At 43.1% G+C, this 21,150-nt stretch overlaps 1 protein-coding gene across 1 annotated transcript in view; it reads left to right on the forward strand.

Moving 5' to 3' along the window:
- Window positions 1-13,067: 13,067 nt before the first annotated feature.
- RASGRF2 (Ras protein specific guanine nucleotide releasing factor 2) overlaps window positions 13,068-21,150 on the forward strand; it is a 150,909-nt gene continuing 142,826 nt past the window's right edge. Inside the window, exon 1 of the mRNA XM_015428113.1 lies at window positions 13,068-13,352. Coding sequence (XP_015283599.1) covers window positions 13,068-13,352 — 285 coding nt within the window. The remainder of the gene's footprint in view (window positions 13,353-21,150) is intronic.

Consider the following 21,150-nt stretch of genomic DNA (forward strand, 5'->3'; position numbering starts at 1 on the left):
AAATGGGCAAAAATGTTGGACATAATATACAAATGGAACAATGGCAATATAAGTGGAAGAAAGGTCTTAAATTTACATTAAGTTCTAGTCTTAAAGATAATTTTTATAAAATTATGTAATGTATATGTCACCAAAGAAATTAGCTAAAATGTACAAAAATATCTCCAATCGATGATGAAAATGAGGACAACATGAAGGGACATTTTATCATTTATGGTGGATCTGCAATAAGGCTAAAAATGTTTGGATGCAAATACATTCTTATTTCAGAAGATTTTAAAGATTAAGATAGAAATTAAACCATAGGCATTTCTTCTGGGCCTAATGGACAGACAGTTGGGAAAAGCCATAGAACCTTGTTTTTATACCACTGGGGGGAGATATTTTTTGTACATGACAACAGTGGCAAGATTACACAAAAATAGAAAAGTCCAACATTACCTACAAAAGAGGAATGGATGGTGAAAATAATGGAACTTGCAGAAATGGTTAAACTTACTGCTTTAATTAGAGAAAAGACATTATCTGCCTTTATTGCCAATTAAAAACCCCTTATAGACTTTTTGCATGCAATAGGGGACAAAACTGATGATTTGTGGATTTGATGATTAAGGGAAAATAATTTTTTTGTAAGTAACAGGGAGAAGAGAATTAATATTTGTCATAGAAAAAAATGGAAGTCTTTTATTTATATTTCTCTATTTCTGTATATCTTTTTTCTTCATATCTATATCTATATCCTTTACTGTTTTTAAAATCTTTCTGTTATAAAATCCTTAATAAAATCCTTTTAAAAAGAAAAAAAATCCATTAGCAACCGGTTAAAAAAATGGAATACAATGGGAGTTTGAAAAGGATCAGAATTCTTGCTACAGCAAGAGAATTGCCAGTTCTATTAATCAGACTTGCTTTTAGAACTACACAAATGATACTGTTCAACAAATGTTTAGATTGTTTCACAGGCGTGTGTCTGTTTGGTTTTGAAATTAGGGATCTATTTATGCTTCCTGCTCATGACTCAGGGTCAAACAAAATGTTACCTTTTTTAAATGTCAGGTTCAGGTTCCCCAACCTGATTTAAATTTTCATACAGCCAAATACCATCTGTGAGGATCCAGGGCCATAGCCAGTGGTGGGACACATGGGACAGTGCCTCCTATCAAATCCCCCCACCCTAATATGAACTCGTGCAGTTAATTAATGCAAATATATCGAGGGCAGAGAAGGATGTGGGTCAAGGCATGGCGGAAGAGTGGAGAGAAGACAGGTGAAGGGAAGGGAGAATACTGAATGCTAAACAGCACTGGGGGGAGATATTTGCATACAGTCCATCCCCACCAGCTTGCTAGGCACGCTGCACTGCCTCCCAGGAAAGGTCACTTGGGCTATTGCCCTGCACACACACACACCCCGCTCTAGCTCCCAAAGCAGTTGGTCAAGAAGCCAATGCAGAATTGCGGCAGACACAACAAAAAAGCACATGCCAGAGTTCCGGTTTTCAGCACCCTAACGATAGCCGCAGCTTCTCGGAGCTCCGAGAGATGCGTGCCATGAACCAGTGGATGGGAGGGGGTGCGATTGTCCACATCCCCCCTGGAGTCCTTGCATTGGGCTCCTAGCCATGGGGCATTTGGAGAGCAACCGGCCAGCGAAAGGGGGCTACTCCCTGCCCCGATGGTACCACTGTTGAGTTCCCAGCATTGGACTCATGGTCGCACACCGGGACAAGCGTTTAGAGGTTTAACAATACTTGTATTTTATGGCAAGATCTCTGCGGTGATGCTGAGATCGACGTTGAATTGTGAGTTTGGTTAAAGTGAAGACAGCAGAGAAGTGCCTGAAGCCCCCCTCCCAAGAAAGTGAGGGGGGGAGGAAACTTTCCCCTGCACATATGCATCAGAGTACTGAAGCAGGATTGGGGGGAGGTGAAAAAAGCGATCACGGACTATTATAAAGAGTTTTCAAGAGGCGTTCAAGTGATCAAGCAAACACTTGGGACTTGAGCAAAAATTTTAAAAAGTAATCAACCCTAAAAATGGCGATTGAAAGTGGAATGGAGTCTTAGCCTTCTTCAAGAACTGTGTGTTTGGTCGTTTAGGTCATATGACCGGAAATAATCATAGACTCTTCCAAAGTATAAATGTTTGGCACCATCTCCTGGACTTTAAGCTAAATTTCACTGCATTGCAGTCAATTGTAAGGCTTTGCAGTAGAATAGAGACATTATTCGAGAATCACCTTTAAATTGCAAATGGGAATAATAAGCGATGTGGAGACTATGCGGAGTTCGAAGAAGCGAAGAGGAGAGTCTAAGGCAAGTTTTAAAGGATGTTTTGGGACTGGTCTAAGATTAAAAGCGGTTTATATAGTGAGGATATGATCTATGGACATATCTGAGTATTGATCTGCCCGGTGAGAATGTGATTAGATTCTCCAGAGGATATGATGACCACAAATGTTAATGTTTAAAGGGAAACAACAACAGAAAAATGAACCTAATCTTAAAAAATGGATTATCATCAATGCTGCAATAACATTGGACAATGGGAGTAGAAGACTAAGTAGAGGAAGATTGTAACGAAGGAAGAGAAAACAAGATAGAAATCATACTTACTGAAGAGGACTTGACTTTAATATGGGGGGATTTTTTTATTTCCCCAAATAAGGCTTTTTTTGGGGGGAATGAGATTGTTAATATGAGATGCTGATGTTTTCCATGGTTTGCTAAAGCGGTTTATTAATTGAGCTTCTGTATTACTCTTTGTATAGTCGGATTTGCTGGATTGGATATCACAAGCGAAAGATTTGAAGATCACGTTCAACATTTACAAATTTTGTTTGTAAAAAAACCCTCAAAGCTAATTTGTTTAAGTACTGTATAACCTCCATCTCTTGGGTTTTTAGTAGGTTTCTTTACTTTCACCCATAGTTTTTGGATACCTTCCCTTGTTTCTTTGTAGTTTATAGAAAATGCAATAAAAATCCCCTATGGGAGGCTTAAAAAAAAGCACATGCCAGGCCCACCCAGCCCCCCAAATGCTGCCACAGTCTTCAACCTCCTCCAGTAATTTAATTTAAATTTAATTATCTCAGTTTAAATTAATTTGTTTTAAAATTATAAATTGTACATTAATTTATTTTAAATTAATTCAAATTAACTTAGTTTGCCCCCTCCTGGAAAAATTCCTGGCTATGGGGCTGTGATCTAATTTTTCAAGTGCTGTAGGGACTGCAGCAAAAGGGAGAGGGGTGCAGACTCCAGCCTCTTCCACACCATTTTTCTGACCTGAAACTTCCTCAGCGGTATTGTTTGCCCCAATTGGGAACACGGTCTGGAGTATCAATGTCATCTGTCTACACTGCTATGTTTTCCATGGGATGTGTATAACCAACTGCATTGTGCTACAACTGGTAACACTGTGTAAATGTCTTATGAATCATGACAAGATTTGAAACAGAATGACAAATAACATGAAATAAACTTTAGACTATAAATTAATTCACTTATGATTCCTACTCTGTAGAGATTTTATCTTTTCATTCTTATTAATTTCTACTCTAATAACAGAATCCCGAGTCTCAACTCTTCAATCAATTTTTTCAAGTACAGTCTTTATACAATAGTAACATCAAATCCAGACCCTTCATTTTCCTTGCTCTCTGTTAATAGTGCTTGTCAACTTGCATTACAGATGAACAACAGAGAAACATAAAGACATACCCTTGGGTAGAAAACTAGTTCAGCTTTCCAGGATGAGCAAACTCAATCATACCAAATGAGTACAATAGTAAGTGATAATAACGACAACATTTTGTAGTACTAAATTCCACTGGCATCAACTTTCGAAGAAAACTATTAATATTGAGGAAATCTGTAATACTAATTAAAAACATAAACTAGAACTACATCATTTAGTCAGGATTTGTTAAAGGCTGCATGGTTCAAGAATACCCTGCATTTCATTAGCATTCAAGATATGCCTCTGACCTACAGTGGTGGTCTTGAAGATGAAAGTGAATTGTGAAACCCTTACTGTTATTGACCTATGAGGCCAGACTTTGTTAAAAAATACATTTCTGGCCTCCACACCAGAGTCTGTAATAATGCGATCCCTGGGATTATAGAAGATGGGCCTTCAATACATTAAAGGAAGTCTACATTATGGTAAGCATTCTGAAAAACTGCTCAACCAATTCTAGGTGTTTCTTCAATAGCTCACTTGCTGCATGGCAAGTATTCATGTAACTGGAGTGAAGATACAAAAAGTAGCTTGTGATACTGTAATAGGACCTTCTAATAAATTAAAAAAAATAAAAATATTGATTGAGCAGGCTGGAATATAAATTCTGTACAACTCAGGATTCCACCTTTTGTAGCTTTTTTCTAGAATTAAACTCAGTTCACACAAACAGCCACTGGTGGCCACTGGGACCGATTTTCATGGCAGCTATTAGAAGCCACTCATCTATAGCTAGGTAAATCTGCCAAATAGATCAACAGTTAAATCACTCTAGTTTATTATGGCATGGATCTAAGGAATGCAGCAACATACTTCTAAATAATTGTGGATTATACACAAATAATGTGTGAATTACCACTGGGTCACATAAGCACTGAGGTTCTCATGGCATAATAGATTAGGATTATTTTAGGGGACTATTGAGAATGGAATGGTAGATACATCTGGTTTATGAGTTCCGCTTCTACTGAAATAAATCACACTCTGTTAGAAAGCCTGCAGACAGTCTGGTACAGAGGATTTTGTCTGTGTATTAGGCATCAAGCATACATCTAAAGCTTGTTTCCTCTTCACTGGGATGCCGACTGTATCAATTGATTTTCCATTGGCTCCTTACTTCCTGTCAAACAGAAATCCCTAAACCTAGTTCCAGAATTATTCAGCTGAAGTGTCTTTATAAATTTTCATTTGTCTAAGCTGCTAATGTCTGCTTTTGGGCAGCATTCAAGCCAAATATAAACTATTAGTAGTGAAATTTCACCCTAATACAACGTGTTTCTTCAGTGCTAATTGTGTTGCCATAGTTACCAAATTCCTTTTGATACATTTAGCAATCAAAGCTTAGACTTACCAAACATTTGACTTTTGAGATCTTATCAGTTGACTCACATTGAAGAACCACTTAAGTGTGTAATGGTTATGCAAGTTGCACAAAAAGGATATATAAATATCATTTCAACAATGAAGGAGTTACATTGAGCTTGCAGCTGGAGTCATGTGTCTCCTAAGGTTGCCAACCGTCTGGAGAGGAAAAAATGTCATAAGCTTTTAATAGCAGCTTAATGGGATGGGCAGCTGAAAAGCTTCAGTTGCCCATTTACTCACATTAAATTACAGGAGACACAAGGGATCTGTGATGGGATTCTATCACTGCTAATTATCTGCAAAAAGCAGCTGCAGGAGGGACATGGAGTTGGGAAAGGGAAGTTTAATACTCTTTCCTGTGACAACCTGGACTGCTTTTAGTGTGAGTAGGAAATGAAGCCAGGTACCTGTAATGAACTAACTTCACCACACAGTTTTAGATATGACGTAGGATTTTATTTAGGAACAGTACAAAGTTAGATTAATTGTAAGTGCAACCTTTGTTCTATTGATTGGAAAGGGGATGTACAGGATTGGTGGACTTTGTAGTTCTACATACAATGAGGGGGTCTGTTTTAGAATGCTGGACAGAGGATCTGACAGTTGAAGAATGAAGAGTGTAATGGCCAAGAATGAAGAAAAGTAATTGATGAAGTCTATGGAGTCAGGGAAAAAATGGCATTTACAGTTTAAAGGTTGTGTGGAAATGAAAATGTTTAGAGTTAACTATTTAGTGTATGAAGATCTAATACAATAAATCTAGATGGTTCAGTAACTGGGGCAGAGAAGTGTGCATGTTAACTTCAGATCCACTTGCTTATGTTGCTAAAACAGTTGATAATACCAATATGAATGTTCTGTGTCCCCCCCCCAATAATTAGTAGATTCTTTTAAAGGAAACTTTGGTTTACTTTGGCCCCTGCCACACGGCAGGGAAAACACCGGTGAAAGTGCGGCTAATTAGAGCCGCACCAAAATAGAGACGCTGTGGGCGGGATCCCATGGATCCCGTGAGCCGTGCGCCGTTGCTTCCCGGCACGATCAGATGCCGGGGAGGAAGAGATGAGTGGGAGGGGGAGGCTGCCGAACTGCACATGCTTGAGCATGCGCAGTTCGGCCTTGGGCCGGGGATGCGCCGACGCAAGGACGCACCGGCGATCCCACGGCCGCACTTGCCGCAGCCCTTTCGATTGAACCACCCGGTTAGGGGGTTCTTTTTTGGTGCGCTTCTTCGGCGGAAGGGACGGATGGAGGACGGGCGCAACGTGATTCCCAGATGTTGCTGTGGAATCGTGCCCGTTTGCTGCGGCCCTGATCTGTCCCTCTCCCGGCCCAAAACCCCTCGTGTGAACAGGGGCAGTGTAAACTTTATCTTGGCCCTGTTCATATGAGGCGTTTTGGGCTGGGAGGGGGACGGAACGGGGGCGGAGCAAACTGGCGCGATCCCACAGCAACATCTGGGAATCATTGCCTGCCTGTCCCTGATCCGTCCCTACCGCCGAAAACGTGCACTAAAAAAGAACCACCTACCTAGGTGGTTCTTTCCAGTAGAGCGCCTCAAGCTGGGCCGTGTGATTGGCCGGCGTGTCCTTGCGCCGGCGCATCCCGGCCCCCGGCCATACTGCGCATGCTTGAGCCTGACGGGCGCGATCCCACGGCAACATCTGGGAATCGTTGCCTGCCCGTCCCTGATCTGACCCTACCGCCGAAAACGCGCACTAAAAAAGAACCACCTACCTAGGTGGTTGTATCAATTACAGCACCGTAAGCCGGGCCGTGGGATCAGCTGGGGTGTCTTTGTGCCGGCGCATCCCAGCCCCCTGCCGTACTGCGCATGCTCGAGCATGCGCAGTTCGGCAGCCTCCCCCTCCCATCCGACTCTTCCTCCCTGGCATCTGATCGTGCCAGGGAGCGAAGCGCCGCGGCTCAGGGGATCCGTGGGATCCCGCTGCGGCGTTCCAACTTTGGTGCGGCTCACATTAGCCGCAGATCAGCCGTCCTTTTCCCTGCCGTGTGGCAGGAACCTTTGTTAACCTCTCAAGCCTGATATACATTAAAAAGAGTAGGGAAGACAGTGATGTGTCCTTAAACTACGGCTTTGCAATAAAATTTAGGAAAGCTGACACTGACTATTTAGAAATGCAGTTTAAATAAAAGCTGTGGATGGTGGCAACAGAAAGGAGTCTGAAGTAACTGATAGTGTTAAGTTTATGGAAGTGGCTTACCTGGAATCACTACAAAGGTAAAATAGGGAGCAGCAGACTGAGATGCTGCTGGGCAGCACACCACAGTAGAATGGGGAGAAAGATGAAACAGAAGTGCAATAAATAAATAGCTGATGGGAGAAGGAGAGTAATGATTCTTGTGCAAGAGAATGATTCTTGTGGATTTGAAACAGTAATTTGAATCAGTTATTTCTTCAATTTAGGAAGTACACATACAAGCCAATGAGGTAGACAGAGGTAATATGTGTTACCAATACCTTGGGGTTGTTGACTCATAAATATCATGCACATTGTTAAGTGTAATATATAATGGTACTGTGTGCATACTCCAGTTGTGTTTTGGGGAGAATAAGTGTATACAGTGCCAAAATATTTCAAAGCACATCAAAATGTAGACCAACTGTTTGCAATCTTTGCTGAGACTAGGTTTTAAAGTAAAAGTTGGTGATTTTGGCTCAGATGGCCAGTTTTGACACCACCAATCACATGAGGGAAGGACTGGGAGGACGTTGTTTGCCAACCAAAAAAAAAATAACTGTCAAAACTGATCTGGGACAGAAATGCTCTAGCATTAGGAGCTCTGTGTTTGTGTGTGTGTAGCCCTGAAAGCTGGAGATCTGCAGCATGAAAGCCTTGTGCACAGCACAAATCTTTTGGAACATGCTGTTCCCAGGAGGCGTAACTACAGAAATCTGTTTCCATAAGTATACCACCCTAGCTGGATCAGGAAGCATTTAGGTATGAGATTGAACTATGTGAACCCTGAATCTACAGCACTTTCAAAGCACAGTGATTTTTCGTATGTTTAGTTACTGACTCATCACTATGTAATCCTGTTTATGTTGAGAACATAATTTTAAAAGACATGTAAAATATTCTTAGTAACTGAAAATAAGCGACATAAAATAGGAACTATACACTTTAAAAAGATTTAAAATGCTGCTTTTTAAAAAGTTTGAAACAGGATTTTCATTATTTGGGCTATTACTTTCCCCACCACAGTTTACTGTGGTATTGAAATGCTAGGTTTCAGAGAGAGTTTTGTAGTTGAAGTTGGATAAAAGGTTAATAAATGGGGTTCCAGAAATGTTACATCAGAAATTATACCATCTCACACACAAAAAGAGACACACAGAGAGAAATATATGAGTTTCTTGAGCTAGACAGAAGACCTAGGTTGTAAACTGTATATCCTGTTTACTTTTGAAATGCCACAGTATTATTGTAGCTGGCAATCCTTTGTGGTGATTAGTGAAGAGAGGGATGTCAGTGTTACACAGATGTTAACTGCAGACAACTGAAACAGCTGGTTAAGTCAGATTTTGCCATTTTGGATTTTGTGGTAGATATCTTGCAAGTCTTACTGACCTTTCAGCTGAGCTGATACTGCAGGAAGAATATGTCAGCCTTTTAACTTAACTGTGTATTCAAGCTGGGATAATTTGATGCTTGTTCTTGTTCGTGGTCAAAATGAGCAAACCAGGAACTGAGATGCAAACCACATAACTTCCTACCTCACTCCAGTGGGACTGGAACATCTATTTTTTATTGTATTAAATTTTCAACATAAAATAAACAGATGACTGATAGAAATGGGAAAAGCACTGTGAGATTATGCATGTGCAAAGAGCATTTGTGATCCATTCAAAACCAAACTTGTTTGTGTTCAAAGGTGCAAAAACAATTTGTAATCTGCCTAGTGGGGTGACTGAACATCCTTGGTTTGAAGTAAATTAATAGTAGTGATGTATTTTGTGCATGCATACGCATAGGGTCTGTTTGTGTTTTCTCCTAAATTCCCAATAAAGCTTCATTCAGAAGGGGGCTTAAACTGTTCCATCATTTCTATTTAATGCAGCACTGCTACCCTGGAAAGCCCCTCTGTGAACTCAAACTTTGTTCTGTAAGAAGAACATCGTACTTCTGATACCACCTAGTATCATCTAAGGTATGGGTGGTGGTGAGATTGTTTATCCTGCTTCAGTTCACTCTTTAGTCCTGCTTTGTAGCCAGAGCACAGGAGGCTTCTGTAGCTTCAACAGGTTCCTTTATTGCTTCCAACTGGGAGAGAACCAGGGCTATTTTTGGGCAGGAATGCACAGGAATGGAGTTCCGTCTGGCTTCAAAGTTGGCCACGCCCACTACAGCCAAAACCTCTGCATGCGTGGCTTCAGAGGGAAGGCCTGGAGAGTGACCTGCCCCGGTGACTTCAAGGCGGGTGGGCCAGGCCCCCCCTGGAAGGATCGGGGAGGCATTTAAATGCCTCCCCGTGCCTTCCCCGGCCTGTCCAACTGCCTTCCCTTCAAGGGGGGGCTTGCCCAGGCTCCCTGCAGCTGCGGGGCGCACAAGCAAGCTAAGAGAAGGCATGGGGGTGTCGCCTAATATGCTAATGAGCTGTGCTGTCAGGGTGTGGCCTAATATGCTAATGAGTTTCTGCTGTTGGGTGTGGACTATTATGCTAATGAGTTCCTGCTGGGTTTTTTCTACAAAAAATGCCCTGGAGAGAACACATATAAATATAGAACACTAACACACACACACACAGAGTACAGCCAAAACCTAGGTGAGGCCTCTCTCATACAGGCCTGGAGAGGGAAACAAATTAGATCTTGAGGGCTCATTTAAAAGTGTATACTCACACCCCACAGTGATAACCTGTTTATTTGCGTATGTGTTTTAATGAACACTGGATTCTGTTGTTATTATTTGGCATTCATTACATCTTTCTGATTTCAGGCCAGAAGAAAATAGTCTCATGCCACCTTAAAAGCTAACAGATTTGCTGTGAAATAAGCTTCTTTAATGGAGTAGAACTGCCGTCTGATTAATAAATGTATCCTTATTTGGAGTGTGTGTGGGAGTATATAACATATAACCACTGTTATACAGAGAAAAATTATAAACAGTGGGATCAAAATGCAAAAGGTACAGTTACTTGTAAGACTCAAATATTTTCAAAGTAAACACAGTTACCATTTATAATAGCAACTGATGTGCAATCACAGTCTCCTTAGTTTTGCTGAGTTCAATGAGAAATGCCTCCTTTTTGTGAGAAATGCTTCCCTTTTGAGTCAAATTTCCCCATGTTCTTTAATTTTGCAATTGTACAATGGAGTAATTTTTGAAGAATGGTCACTTTAAGGTCAGCAACAGAGTACCCTGGGACAGTGCACATTTAAACCACTTGTTTGGAAGAAGGGCTCAAATTGCAGAGGCCGGGGGGGGGGGGGGGGGAGACCGCCTACCTTTTGTGATTTTTTAGGGATTGTTCTTAGAATGCTGTATTTGGCATTGGTAACACTATTGAACAGTCAATGACACAGAGTGTGGGGTTTCTAGCTTTCAGTAACAGCCCTGTTACCTTTTCTTCCATAATTCCAGCACTGGAAGGCATAAACAAACCCAAGCCACTGATGCTATTGCCACTGCATGTATCCATCTGGATAGAGCGCCCATCCTCCAGTCTCTTTGTGTTGCTGGTGCACCGAATTATTAAGTCCATCCTTTAGTGGAGCAGCAATTTTTTTTAAAAAGCCAGACGTTCAGAGATTTGTACAGCATTCGGTGTGAAATTAATACTTCAAATTTTTCTTTATGCATAATATTTCTACGAGGAAACCTAATTTTATCTGTTTTTTCTTTGAAAAAAGTCTTGTTTTGTGTGGATTTTAATTTGATCAATATTAGGCATATTTCTGTCATTGAACCAACTTTTCTGATACCACAGACCTGGGCTTTTAATATTTTTGGACCAACTGCCCCCCTCAAAAATATGCAATATATACCTGTGAAGATGTTGGTGTGCCAGCAAATGGAGAGGGATGAGGTCTGCACTTAGCCAGACACACTGGGAGCACAAGGAAGCCTCAGAAGTCCTGCCAGCATTGAGGGGCTTGCCTCAGACCTGATGGCAGCTATGTAGGACTGCGAGGTGATAACAACCCATTGCCTGATCTCACACCACCAGCCCCAGTGATACTACCAGAACCTCAGGTACTCACCTGAATTTCATAGGCAGAGAACCAGTCCTGTTTACCAAGCAAAATGCCACTGCTTGGCATGTATGGGGGTTGCCTACTCCTGCTACTGAACTCCTACGCTAGTTTCAGAGGGGCAGAGACAGTACGTTATGCAAAATTATGATTTGTATTCCTATTTAAGCCAGTGTGCTAAAAATAAAGCATCCTCAGTTTTTCTGATTGGTTAGAGAAATGTATGAACATTGTATTGACCAAAAGTCACGACTGTCTCTTTTCTTTAGCAGACTGAAAGCCCTAATTCTAAAAAACAAAAACCACACTGTGTGCTGTGATCCACTGCAAAAAGAGAGAAAGACACAGACATAGACAGAGAGAGAGATGAAATGTTTTTCTAATGTGTTTAATTTCTCTCGGTTTCTGGAATAGCTGGTGTCAGCAGTGCAGGGTAAAAAAAATAGAGGGCATGGGGCTCAAGCTCACCTGAAGATCCCCCACCACACACACTGTAAAGCCACCTTATCAGGGCACCAACAGGGCTGCCAGTTTTTCCTGGCAGGGTTCTTGTGGCTTTGAGCATAAGCAGAAATTCAACAACATATCAAAGGCAAGTAAAGCTTCACTGTGCCCTGGTGCATTCCATGTACTTGCCAGGAGTCCTGATAGAAAAGCCAAGTGACAGCTTTTTGTGCTGCTACACCATCCATCTTCAGCAGCTCTCTCCTTTTTATTTATTGCTTGCTCCCTGCTTGGCCCTGCAAAGTGGTCACCTGCACAAGGCTCAGCTACAGCACCTCTTTCCAGAGCCAAGGCTCAGCCCTGGAACATGTAAATAATTTAATACAAAGCCGAGTCCTTGAAGCTCCTTGCCTGTACTGCAAACATCTGACAGCATTTTATTCCTGTCTCATTTTAATCCCGTCGTCGAGAAGTTAACACGAGAGAGCTCGGGAGAGCAACCAGCCCCGGCCCCGGCCTTCGCGGTTTCAGTGCCCTTCCACTGCCACTCTGGTTCAGAGCACCCATCCCTCGGAGGACACTTTCTACACCGGAGGCCGCGGGGATCTGCGCCCGCCTGTCTTCTTCTCGCTCCCTTCGGCCAGCTCGCCTGGCTGGAGATAAACCCCTGGAGGCTGCAAGCAAAGGGGAAGGAGGCGGAGGGAGCTCCAGCGCTCCACGCACAGACAGGCGCGCGCGCATTCCGAGGGAGGACGAGTGCGCCCGAGCAGCGGCCGCGGCGGCGACTTTGCTCTTTAAATTGGTCTCAAAGCCGATTACCGCTGATCTCCCACGTGATATCTCCCCTTCTGGCGCCTGCTGGTGTGGGTACGGGGGGGGCGGGGGGAGACCTGGAAGGGCCGTGCTCGGCGACAGCCTGCGAAAAAGCGCGTCTCGAACAACTTTTCTGGGGCGCATCCTTAGTGAGGGGCTAGGCATGAGCCTGGCGCCCAAGGGAGGGCTGAGAAGGCTGGAGCCCCTCGGGTTCGAAGTGGCGGAGACCTGCGACGACCCCCGGCGGCAGTAGCGGCCGGAGGGGCGGGGGCAGCAGCACCACCCCCAGGGCAGAGGAGAGCGCCAGCGCGAGGTCTCCTTAGCAGCGCGCCACAAGCCGAGAGCGACCGCCTCGCCCGCGCCGCCAGAGAAACCGCGCTCATGAGGCGCTGCCGCCGCTGCTCGACGACGACGGGCGCCCGCTGAGGGGAGAGGACAGGCAGTGGGGCGTCAGCGACCCGGGTAGGCACCGCCAACTTGGAGGTATCATGCAGAAAAGCGTGCGCTACAACGAGGGACATGCCTTGTACCTGGCCATGCTGGCCCGCAAGGAAGGCACCAAGCGCGGTTACCTGACCAAGAAGACGGCGGAGACGAGCCGCTGGCATGAGAAGTGGTTCGCGCTCTATCAGAACATGCTCTTCTACTTCGAGAGCGAGCAGAGCACCCGGCCCGCCGGCGTGTATATGCTGGAAGGCTGCACCTGTGAGAGGACGCCCGCGCCCAAGGGTGCTTCCGCCGGCAGCGCCAAAGACGCGGCGTTGGACAAGCAGGCAGCTGCCCACCCCCCCCGTCCCTGCGGGGCTGGCCCCTTTCCCCTGATCCCTCACCCGCGCTTTCCCCAGTCTCGCTCTCCTCGTCCAATAGAACGTCAGCACGGAAACGGGCCCTGGGCGGCGTGCCTCCGGGGCGAGGAAAATCCATATCTAGACATTTTGTTATTCCTTCGCCTTAGACGGCACAACCTTAGTGACATATAGCTTCTCTTCCGAAGTTTTGGGCTGGCAGGCGAAGCACCTGCGCGGGTTATGGCGAGAGAGGGTTGCCCCTTTGGCAGGATTCAGGTCCCCAAAGCTTGCTTTGAAACACTAAGAATGTGGGTAATAAATGCTACCATCATCTGCCCGTGTAAAATCAGGGTATATACAATCAGTGTGATGCCGTTATTCGTGTCTGACATGTTATTTCTGAAATAAAGGCTGAGATGATGTTTTGTGAAGATAAGGAGGAGCTTGGGTGTTCAATGTTTGTTAGTACCACAGCTTCCCCCCCTTCGTTTCTTTTAAGCAGTGCTAATTTTGTATAAGGCAAGGGCTACCTGTAAGCCACACCTGATGATCTGAAAGCCCCCTCCCATAGCTAGCTTTTTGTTTTCTTGTCACCCTAGCTGGAGTGAAAAGTATGTATACATTAGGACTGCATTTGAGATCCTCTTGTGATGCCTGAGAATTCTGGAGTGTCATTCATTTTCCAGGAAATATAGGCATTTCAGAGGTACTTAGCCAGTTGGCAATCAGTCACCTGGAGTTTTTGTCTCAGTTGCCAACATGGTTGAATTGGCCACACCACACTTCAGTTGTGTGTGAGCAGTTTGTGGTTATTCTGTGATGAAGGAGAAGGACTCTGTGCCTGTTTAGAGCCACTCTATTCTATTCTAGTGCTGAGCCTTCCCTATTCAAGATTCAGGGACTGAGAGGTGTAACTGATGCTTAATATGTTTAGAGATTACAGTTATAGCCACACTAACTCCTTCAGAGAAAGTTCTGTGGTGTACCATGGTTTACATCCCCTGCCAGTTTTTCTGAAAGTTGGAATATACACTTTTTCAAGAAGTGAAAGAGAACAAAAATTAAGTGAAGTGGTGACTGGAAGTTTACCAACTGTACATTCCATTATGGGGAAAAAATCATACCCCCTTTCGTCTTACTACTTTCTGTAACTTTAGTATTTTGGAGTGATTTTCTGTTACTGATTAAATACAGCCTATGACATCATTTTCTGTAGAAAAATATACCCTCGGGAATTAATCTAAACCACATAATGTTTTGGAATCGCTGCCATCTGTAAACCTTTTACTATAATATCTGTTCAGATATTTGGATATAGATAGACCTGGCAATCTTCTCAGCCCTTTTAAATCAGTAAAATGATTTTCTATACACAAAGTCAGTTTGTCATCAGAAATATAGCACTCTGTAATTATTTCACTGTATTCATTGGATGTCAATGGGTAATATTCATGAGTTTTAATTTCATTTGTTTATTTAAACACAATCTAAAGACTTCACTTATATGTTTAAGAGGCAACTACTGCAGTTTTTAGCTTCTGGAGGTTTGGAGTGGAGACTCAAAGTTCGATGATAATGCAAATGTAATTTTTAGTTGGTATCTTGAATCTGAAGTAGGGATACAGCTACAGATGAATTTATCTGAACATTTTGAATGGAAGAGTCTGGCTGCTGAATTAGGTTTTAAATATATAAGTTATTGAGGAAGGGTGATGCCTTCATGGTAGAATAGAGTTCTTAGGTTCAACCTCTGGCACATTTTGTTAAAAAATGATTTCACACTGGAAAGTCTTTACAAGTTACAGCTGAATGGATCTGCTTTAGTGGATACTAAGCTGGATAGGTCTGACTCAGTAGAAGGCAGCTTCTTATGTTCATAAGTTATGCAAATTATACGACTGTATACAAGTAACATGGTTTTGGTAAAATAACAAGAGGTAGTAATAATGTATTAAATATTTTATCCCAGCTTTCACTGCGTTGCTGCAGTCCAAGTAAGAATCTGATAGGTACTGTCTTATCTTTCCTTGATGCATAGAATCCAGCAGGTGTCAGTTGCTTTGGAAGTGCTGGGTTTTAAAAAAAGAAAAATACCTTTCTGAATTGCACTTTTGGCACTTTGGTATATGTAAAGGATGGAATGAAGTCCATCCCTTTTTCTGCCAATACCCTGGTGGCCTGGAGAGAGATCCAGAAACTGCCAATCAGTGCACTTTGAGGCAGGGGGAGTAGCAAAGGGGGGGAAAGAGCTGTTTTAATGGAGGTTTAAGTCAGATAGGGTTTAGAGCATATTAATCATTCTGGTTCCCCAAAATGTTGGAAAAATGCGATCAATTTGGGATTATATCCATTGTTGATGGGGTTGTGATCATATAAACAAATTCTGATAAGAGATAATAGTGCAAATCAAAGAGATCACTGGTCATGAGGTAACTTTTTCTCTAGAATCACTATTATTGAACTATTGGCCAAATCGATCGACAGTTAAACCAAGACAGGATTTAATTGCCACTTTATTAGCTGCAGCCAAATTAACAATAGCTTCCAAATGGAAAGATAACTCATCACCTTCTTTATTGAATTGGTATGACAACGTTTGGGATCAGTTCATAATAGGAAAAATTGCAGACAATTTGATTCAATTGAATTCTGGCAATTATCAGTCTAAATTTGTGGAGATTTGGTTCCTCGTGTTACAGTAGATTACTGACCAGGGAATAATTCCTTCAAACCCTTATTTTCATTACATGTTGTTTTTGTAAAGGAGTAAGCGTTAAATTATGTTCTTTCCGCGCCGCTTGTCAAGTGTTATATAGAGGATTTATTTTTTGTACCATCTTAATTTGGATTATACGGTAAAGATATTAAGATAGAAGTATACACCCATATTGTTAAATGTAGTTTATTTATCTTTTAGTGAAGTCATTTAACTGTTGCTCATATATAATGTATATTGTTGAAAATTATTGAATATATATATATATTTTTAAAAGATAGGGCTTAGTGCAGGAGTTTCAAACATATGGCCTCTTGGCTGGAACTGGCCCATCCAGGGCTCTTATCCGGCCTGCAAGCAATTGGGGTGAGGGAGGTAAGGCAGGAGGCTGCTCATGGGGGCAAGCGGGTACCCGAGACGTAGTGTGTGTGATCAAAGCTGTTAGGAAATAGCAAGGAAATGGCTAGGGGGTGGGGCTAACAGGCTGAGGTAAAATAGTGTAGAGGAATGGCAGTGAAGGTGGAGAAGAGGAAGTATGGTGTTTTTTCCCACCCACCTCCTCCCACCTCAGTGAGGGTTGGTGAAGCCACTACATGGGGGAGGGTGGAGCAGAGTGGCTGGCATTGCCACTGTCACACCAAATGGCCTTGGACTTTTAAAAATTGTGACCATGAGGGGGATTGACAAGAGCATGCGTGTGGACCAGCGGTTTGCCAATGAAGAGCCTGGCAAGAGGGAGAGGTGGAGGAGGGCAGATGTGTGGATTGGCATCACATTTTATGGCACACGTGGCCTGGCCTAACAAAGTGAAACTCAGATCTGGCCCTTGTAACAAATGGGTTTGACACCTCTGGTTTGGAAGTTCCTTTAAGAAGCATAGAGATCTTGCTTCATCTTGAGTCGCTTGAGGTGAATGTGGACTGTTTAGTGTGGTGGCCTGCTATGGCACACACTAGTATAAGGATCTGGTATGTAGTCTTTCTGGGTGATCAGAAAGCTGCTGGGGCAGGTTGAGGTCTGCATGTTATAAAGGCTGTAGTGGTCATCTGAAAGGTTAAGAAACCTGAGGGGAACTTGACAGATCCTGGTTAACTTTCCATATTTTAATGTTTTATACAGACATACATATCTGTGGTACAAAGTTGGGCCTGAACCTCCCTAGTCCCCCCCCCCAACATTTCCCTTGTTGTGTTCAGTCTTTGTTCTCCTCCTTGGTATTAAGGGCATAAAATGTTACAATTTGGTTTACCAAGGCAGGGGAGAGGGTACCTGAGGACCACCACCATAATTCATATCTGGAGTGGCTAGCAGTAAATAGTGCCAAGCACTGGTAAGGTAGTTAATAAACATTCCTTTGGCCTTTTTCACAGGTGTGCATGGTGTTGTAACAGTGAAGTGTGGTGTGAGAAGATACTCCTCAATCCCAAAATCAGTATGCGCAGCGCTACCATCTTGAGGACAGTGGCACTGGGCTGTGTGCAGCTTTTCAACCAAAAATATTTTACAGCCTGCTCCTGCCACCCCAGTATAAGTTAAGAAAATCTTGACTAGCTATTAAAATGTTTCCATTGAATGTGGAATGGAATTAGTAATTTGTAACACTTCTATTCTGATGTTAGATAGGTTTATTTAACTTTTCTAAGTGGATTCCAAGAAGGTTCCACTGAGTGGCCTTATAAGAGAGTAGGCTTTCGTCTGGGTTATTTGTTTTCTGCTTTTGCAAAACATAAATGTTTTTCAGGTTTAGGTTTAGATAACAGAATTTAGGACTAACATACTCAGCTGGTTCACACTGCATCCTTTTAGAGAGCTGCCAGTCTACACCCACAAGTAAAATTATATCTAATTTTACACATATTGGGATGACTATTGCATAGAAATATAGTTCCTTCTTTTGTTACATAGCTCAGACCTTTTACTTGCTCTCTGTATGTTCCTCTTTTGCTTAAATAATGTGGTTGGGTGAAACTTTGCTTTAAATAAAAATTGTTTTAAATACTGATCTTAATTATGCCTATTTTAAAATCATCCTGTGGATTTTAATATAATGTATTTTTTCATAATTGAGTAGGGCCATACTCTTAGGGATGCAATTTTTGCCCCCATGCCACGTTCAAGGATTGTTTATAACAGTTAGATGCTGGTTTGACATCATAACTCACAGCATTGTGCTGGTAGAAGATGGTGTCCATTGATTCTGTTGGTATTGATGCCCTGCACCTTCTATGGCTATCCCCAGCAGCCATATGTAAAGGACCTAACTGCTGTGCTATTAGAACATATGGAGGGGTCAGATGAGTAGAACAAAGTGCCTTCCTCACATGTGCTTTCTGCACTTCCCACAGAAAAGCACAAATTTTTAAAACAAGTAGTTCCTGTGATATTACGTCCGTTATCTGGGGCCTATTGTTAGAAGAGATTCAAACACAGAATCCAGAAGAAACAGCTTCTGAGTCACACAATCTGCACTAAACAATATTGCAATAAATGATTTGTGAACCAGGCCAGAATCAGCAGATATTTAATGCCAGAAAGGACATTATTGGCCTCTTAAGTCACCTAGCACTCACTGGACTGAAAGCTCTTCTGTTCATCATTAGTGGTGGCATTGTACTGTGGCCAGGATCTGGCAGTCATGATGACTGTGTCAAAGATCTGCTGTATACTGGGAATAAGGCTCCTCAGCCGTGTTGCCGGAGTCCTTGATTGGTGTCCCAAGACCAGATGCAAATTAGTGATGATTGAGCTTTTTTACATCTGCTGGATTAAATATACAATGGCAGTATTTGCATTCTAGACTTCATAACCAGCCTTGAAACCAGTTTATTTAAAATGTTTCTGTGGTATTACAATAATTTTTTTTAGCAGCATTGTTGTGTGTGTAGAGTCGCAGCTGACTCATGGTGACCCCAGCGAAGGGCTTCCAAGGCACGTGAGGAGCAGAAGTGATTTGCCTCCCTCTGCAGTGTCTTCCTTGGTGGTCTCTCATCCAAGTACTGACCCTGCTCACCTTCCAAGGTCTAACAAGACTGGGCTATACTTACCACCCTCCCTCCCACAGTATCATGCTAGCAAAAATAAATTAAGATGGAAAGACTCCTTCATGGTCGTCTTCAAATGTGTGTCAGAAAAACAACATTTTAGTGATTGTTGAACTATATAAGCATGAAAGTACTAGTACCAGTGAGAGCAAGCACATTCTAGATTATGATATACCTCTGATATCAGTACGACAGATGTAAAATTTTGAGAAGATCGGGCTAGCCTGGGCTATCCAGGTCAGGGCTATGCAATTGTACTATTTGGCAGATTTATAGTATTTAAAACTGTAAACGTATTCATTTTCTATAAGAAAAATGGCAAGTATATCGAAGTATTGAGAATGAATTGCAAACTGCTTATTCAGCTATAGGATATCTAGGGTTGCCAACTTCCAGTTGGTGACTGGAGAGCTTCTGGGATTACAACTGATCTTCAGGTGACAGAGATCAGTTCACCTGGAGAAAATGGCCGCTTTCAAAGGTAAACTCTATGGCATTATACCCCATTGAAGTCCCTCCCCTCTCTAAACCCCACCCACCTCAGGCTCCACCCCCAAAATCCCAACCTAGAGCAGGGAACCTTAAGGACATATATCTTAATTTTTGCTACCTAAGAGGTTGTTAATTTTTGCCACCTAAGAGGTCTAACAACAGCAGCATTGCCGTTCCGCCCTGATCCAGATACCTCCAGAGGTCGTCCGTGAGGACGACCAGTGCCGTCTCCGTCCCATGGCCCAGGAGAAAGCTGGACTGGAAAGGATCTACCCTCCCCTCCCCTCCCTAAGTCCTGTCCATCTGAGGATTCACCCTCAAATCTCTAGGAGTTTAGGCTTGCCAGCCCCAGGTCCAGGCAGAGGATCTGGTTTCAGGGGCTTCTCCCTGCTGCAGACCAGCTGGCCAGTGGGGAACCCAGCCCCTAAACAGGGATGTCACTGTGTGATGTCTCCGATGCAGTGATGTCACTTGGAAGTGACATTGTCACATTAGGGACATTGTGCGGGGATGCTTGGTTTGAGGGTGAAAAAACCGTAGAGTTTCACTCAAATACCAGAGGATCTCAGTGCGACATCCCCAACGCAGCAGCATCACCTCTGGAGATGTCGTGCAATGTCCCCACCCACCCCCGGAATGCCTCCCAAATCCCCCTGCCGGAGTGACAAGGGGACCTGGCAGCCCTGCAGGAATTGGCAACCCTACTCACAATTCGCCTCTCTATGTTACTTGGGTAATTTCTTATGATTGTTAAATCATACTTGGAAGTATAAATTTCCAGATTGTTAGAAAACCAAAATATTTCTGCAACAGATTGCTATACTGAAGTGTAGATGCTTGTCTAGAAGTCTACATGTTTTCTTGTTAAAAAACTTTTAAAAACATGAGGTAGAGGCCTGCTTCCAGTCGGAGTAGACAATACTGACCTTGATGGAGTGGTGTTATGATTCAGTATAAGTCATGTTCATGTGGCCCTTCTGCTCCACCTTTATGTTGCCTGCCACCTGCTGAGAGCCAGCAGGAGGAATTTCTATTTGAATGACACCACACTGGCAGCATGACATCCAGGGGTCTTTTCGTAGAAAAAGAGCTGCAGGAGCTCATTAGCATATGGCATGCTAATGAGCTACTGGGCTATTAGCATATGTCACGCCCCCTGACATCACCGGAAGTGATGGCAGAAGGGAAAGCAAAAGGGGGGGAGGCATCTTCAAAAGCCTCCCCTCCCCTTGGGAAGGGGAGCGAAGAGAGAAGGGGTTTAAACTTTAAACCCCTTCTCACTAGAGTTGGGCCACAGGAGGAAAGACAGAAGGAACGAGAGAGAGTAGAGAGAAGGAAAGAAGGAAGGAAAGAGGGAAAGAAACAGAAGGAAAAAAGGAGGGAAAGAAAGAGAAGGGAAGAAGGAGGGAAACAGGGAAAGGAGGAAAAAAGAGAAGAGAAGAAGGCAGGAAAGAAAGAAAGAGAGAAGGGAAGAAGGAAGGAAAGAGAGGAAGGAGAGAAGGAAAGGAGGAAAAGAGAGGAAGGAAGAGAAGGG

Source organism: Gekko japonicus, unplaced genomic scaffold (genome assembly GCF_001447785.1).
Source record: "Gekko japonicus isolate JY-2015 unplaced genomic scaffold, Gekko_japonicus_V1.1 scaffold1275, whole genome shotgun sequence".
NCBI classification, from domain to species: Eukaryota; Metazoa; Chordata; class Lepidosauria; order Squamata; family Gekkonidae; genus Gekko; species Gekko japonicus.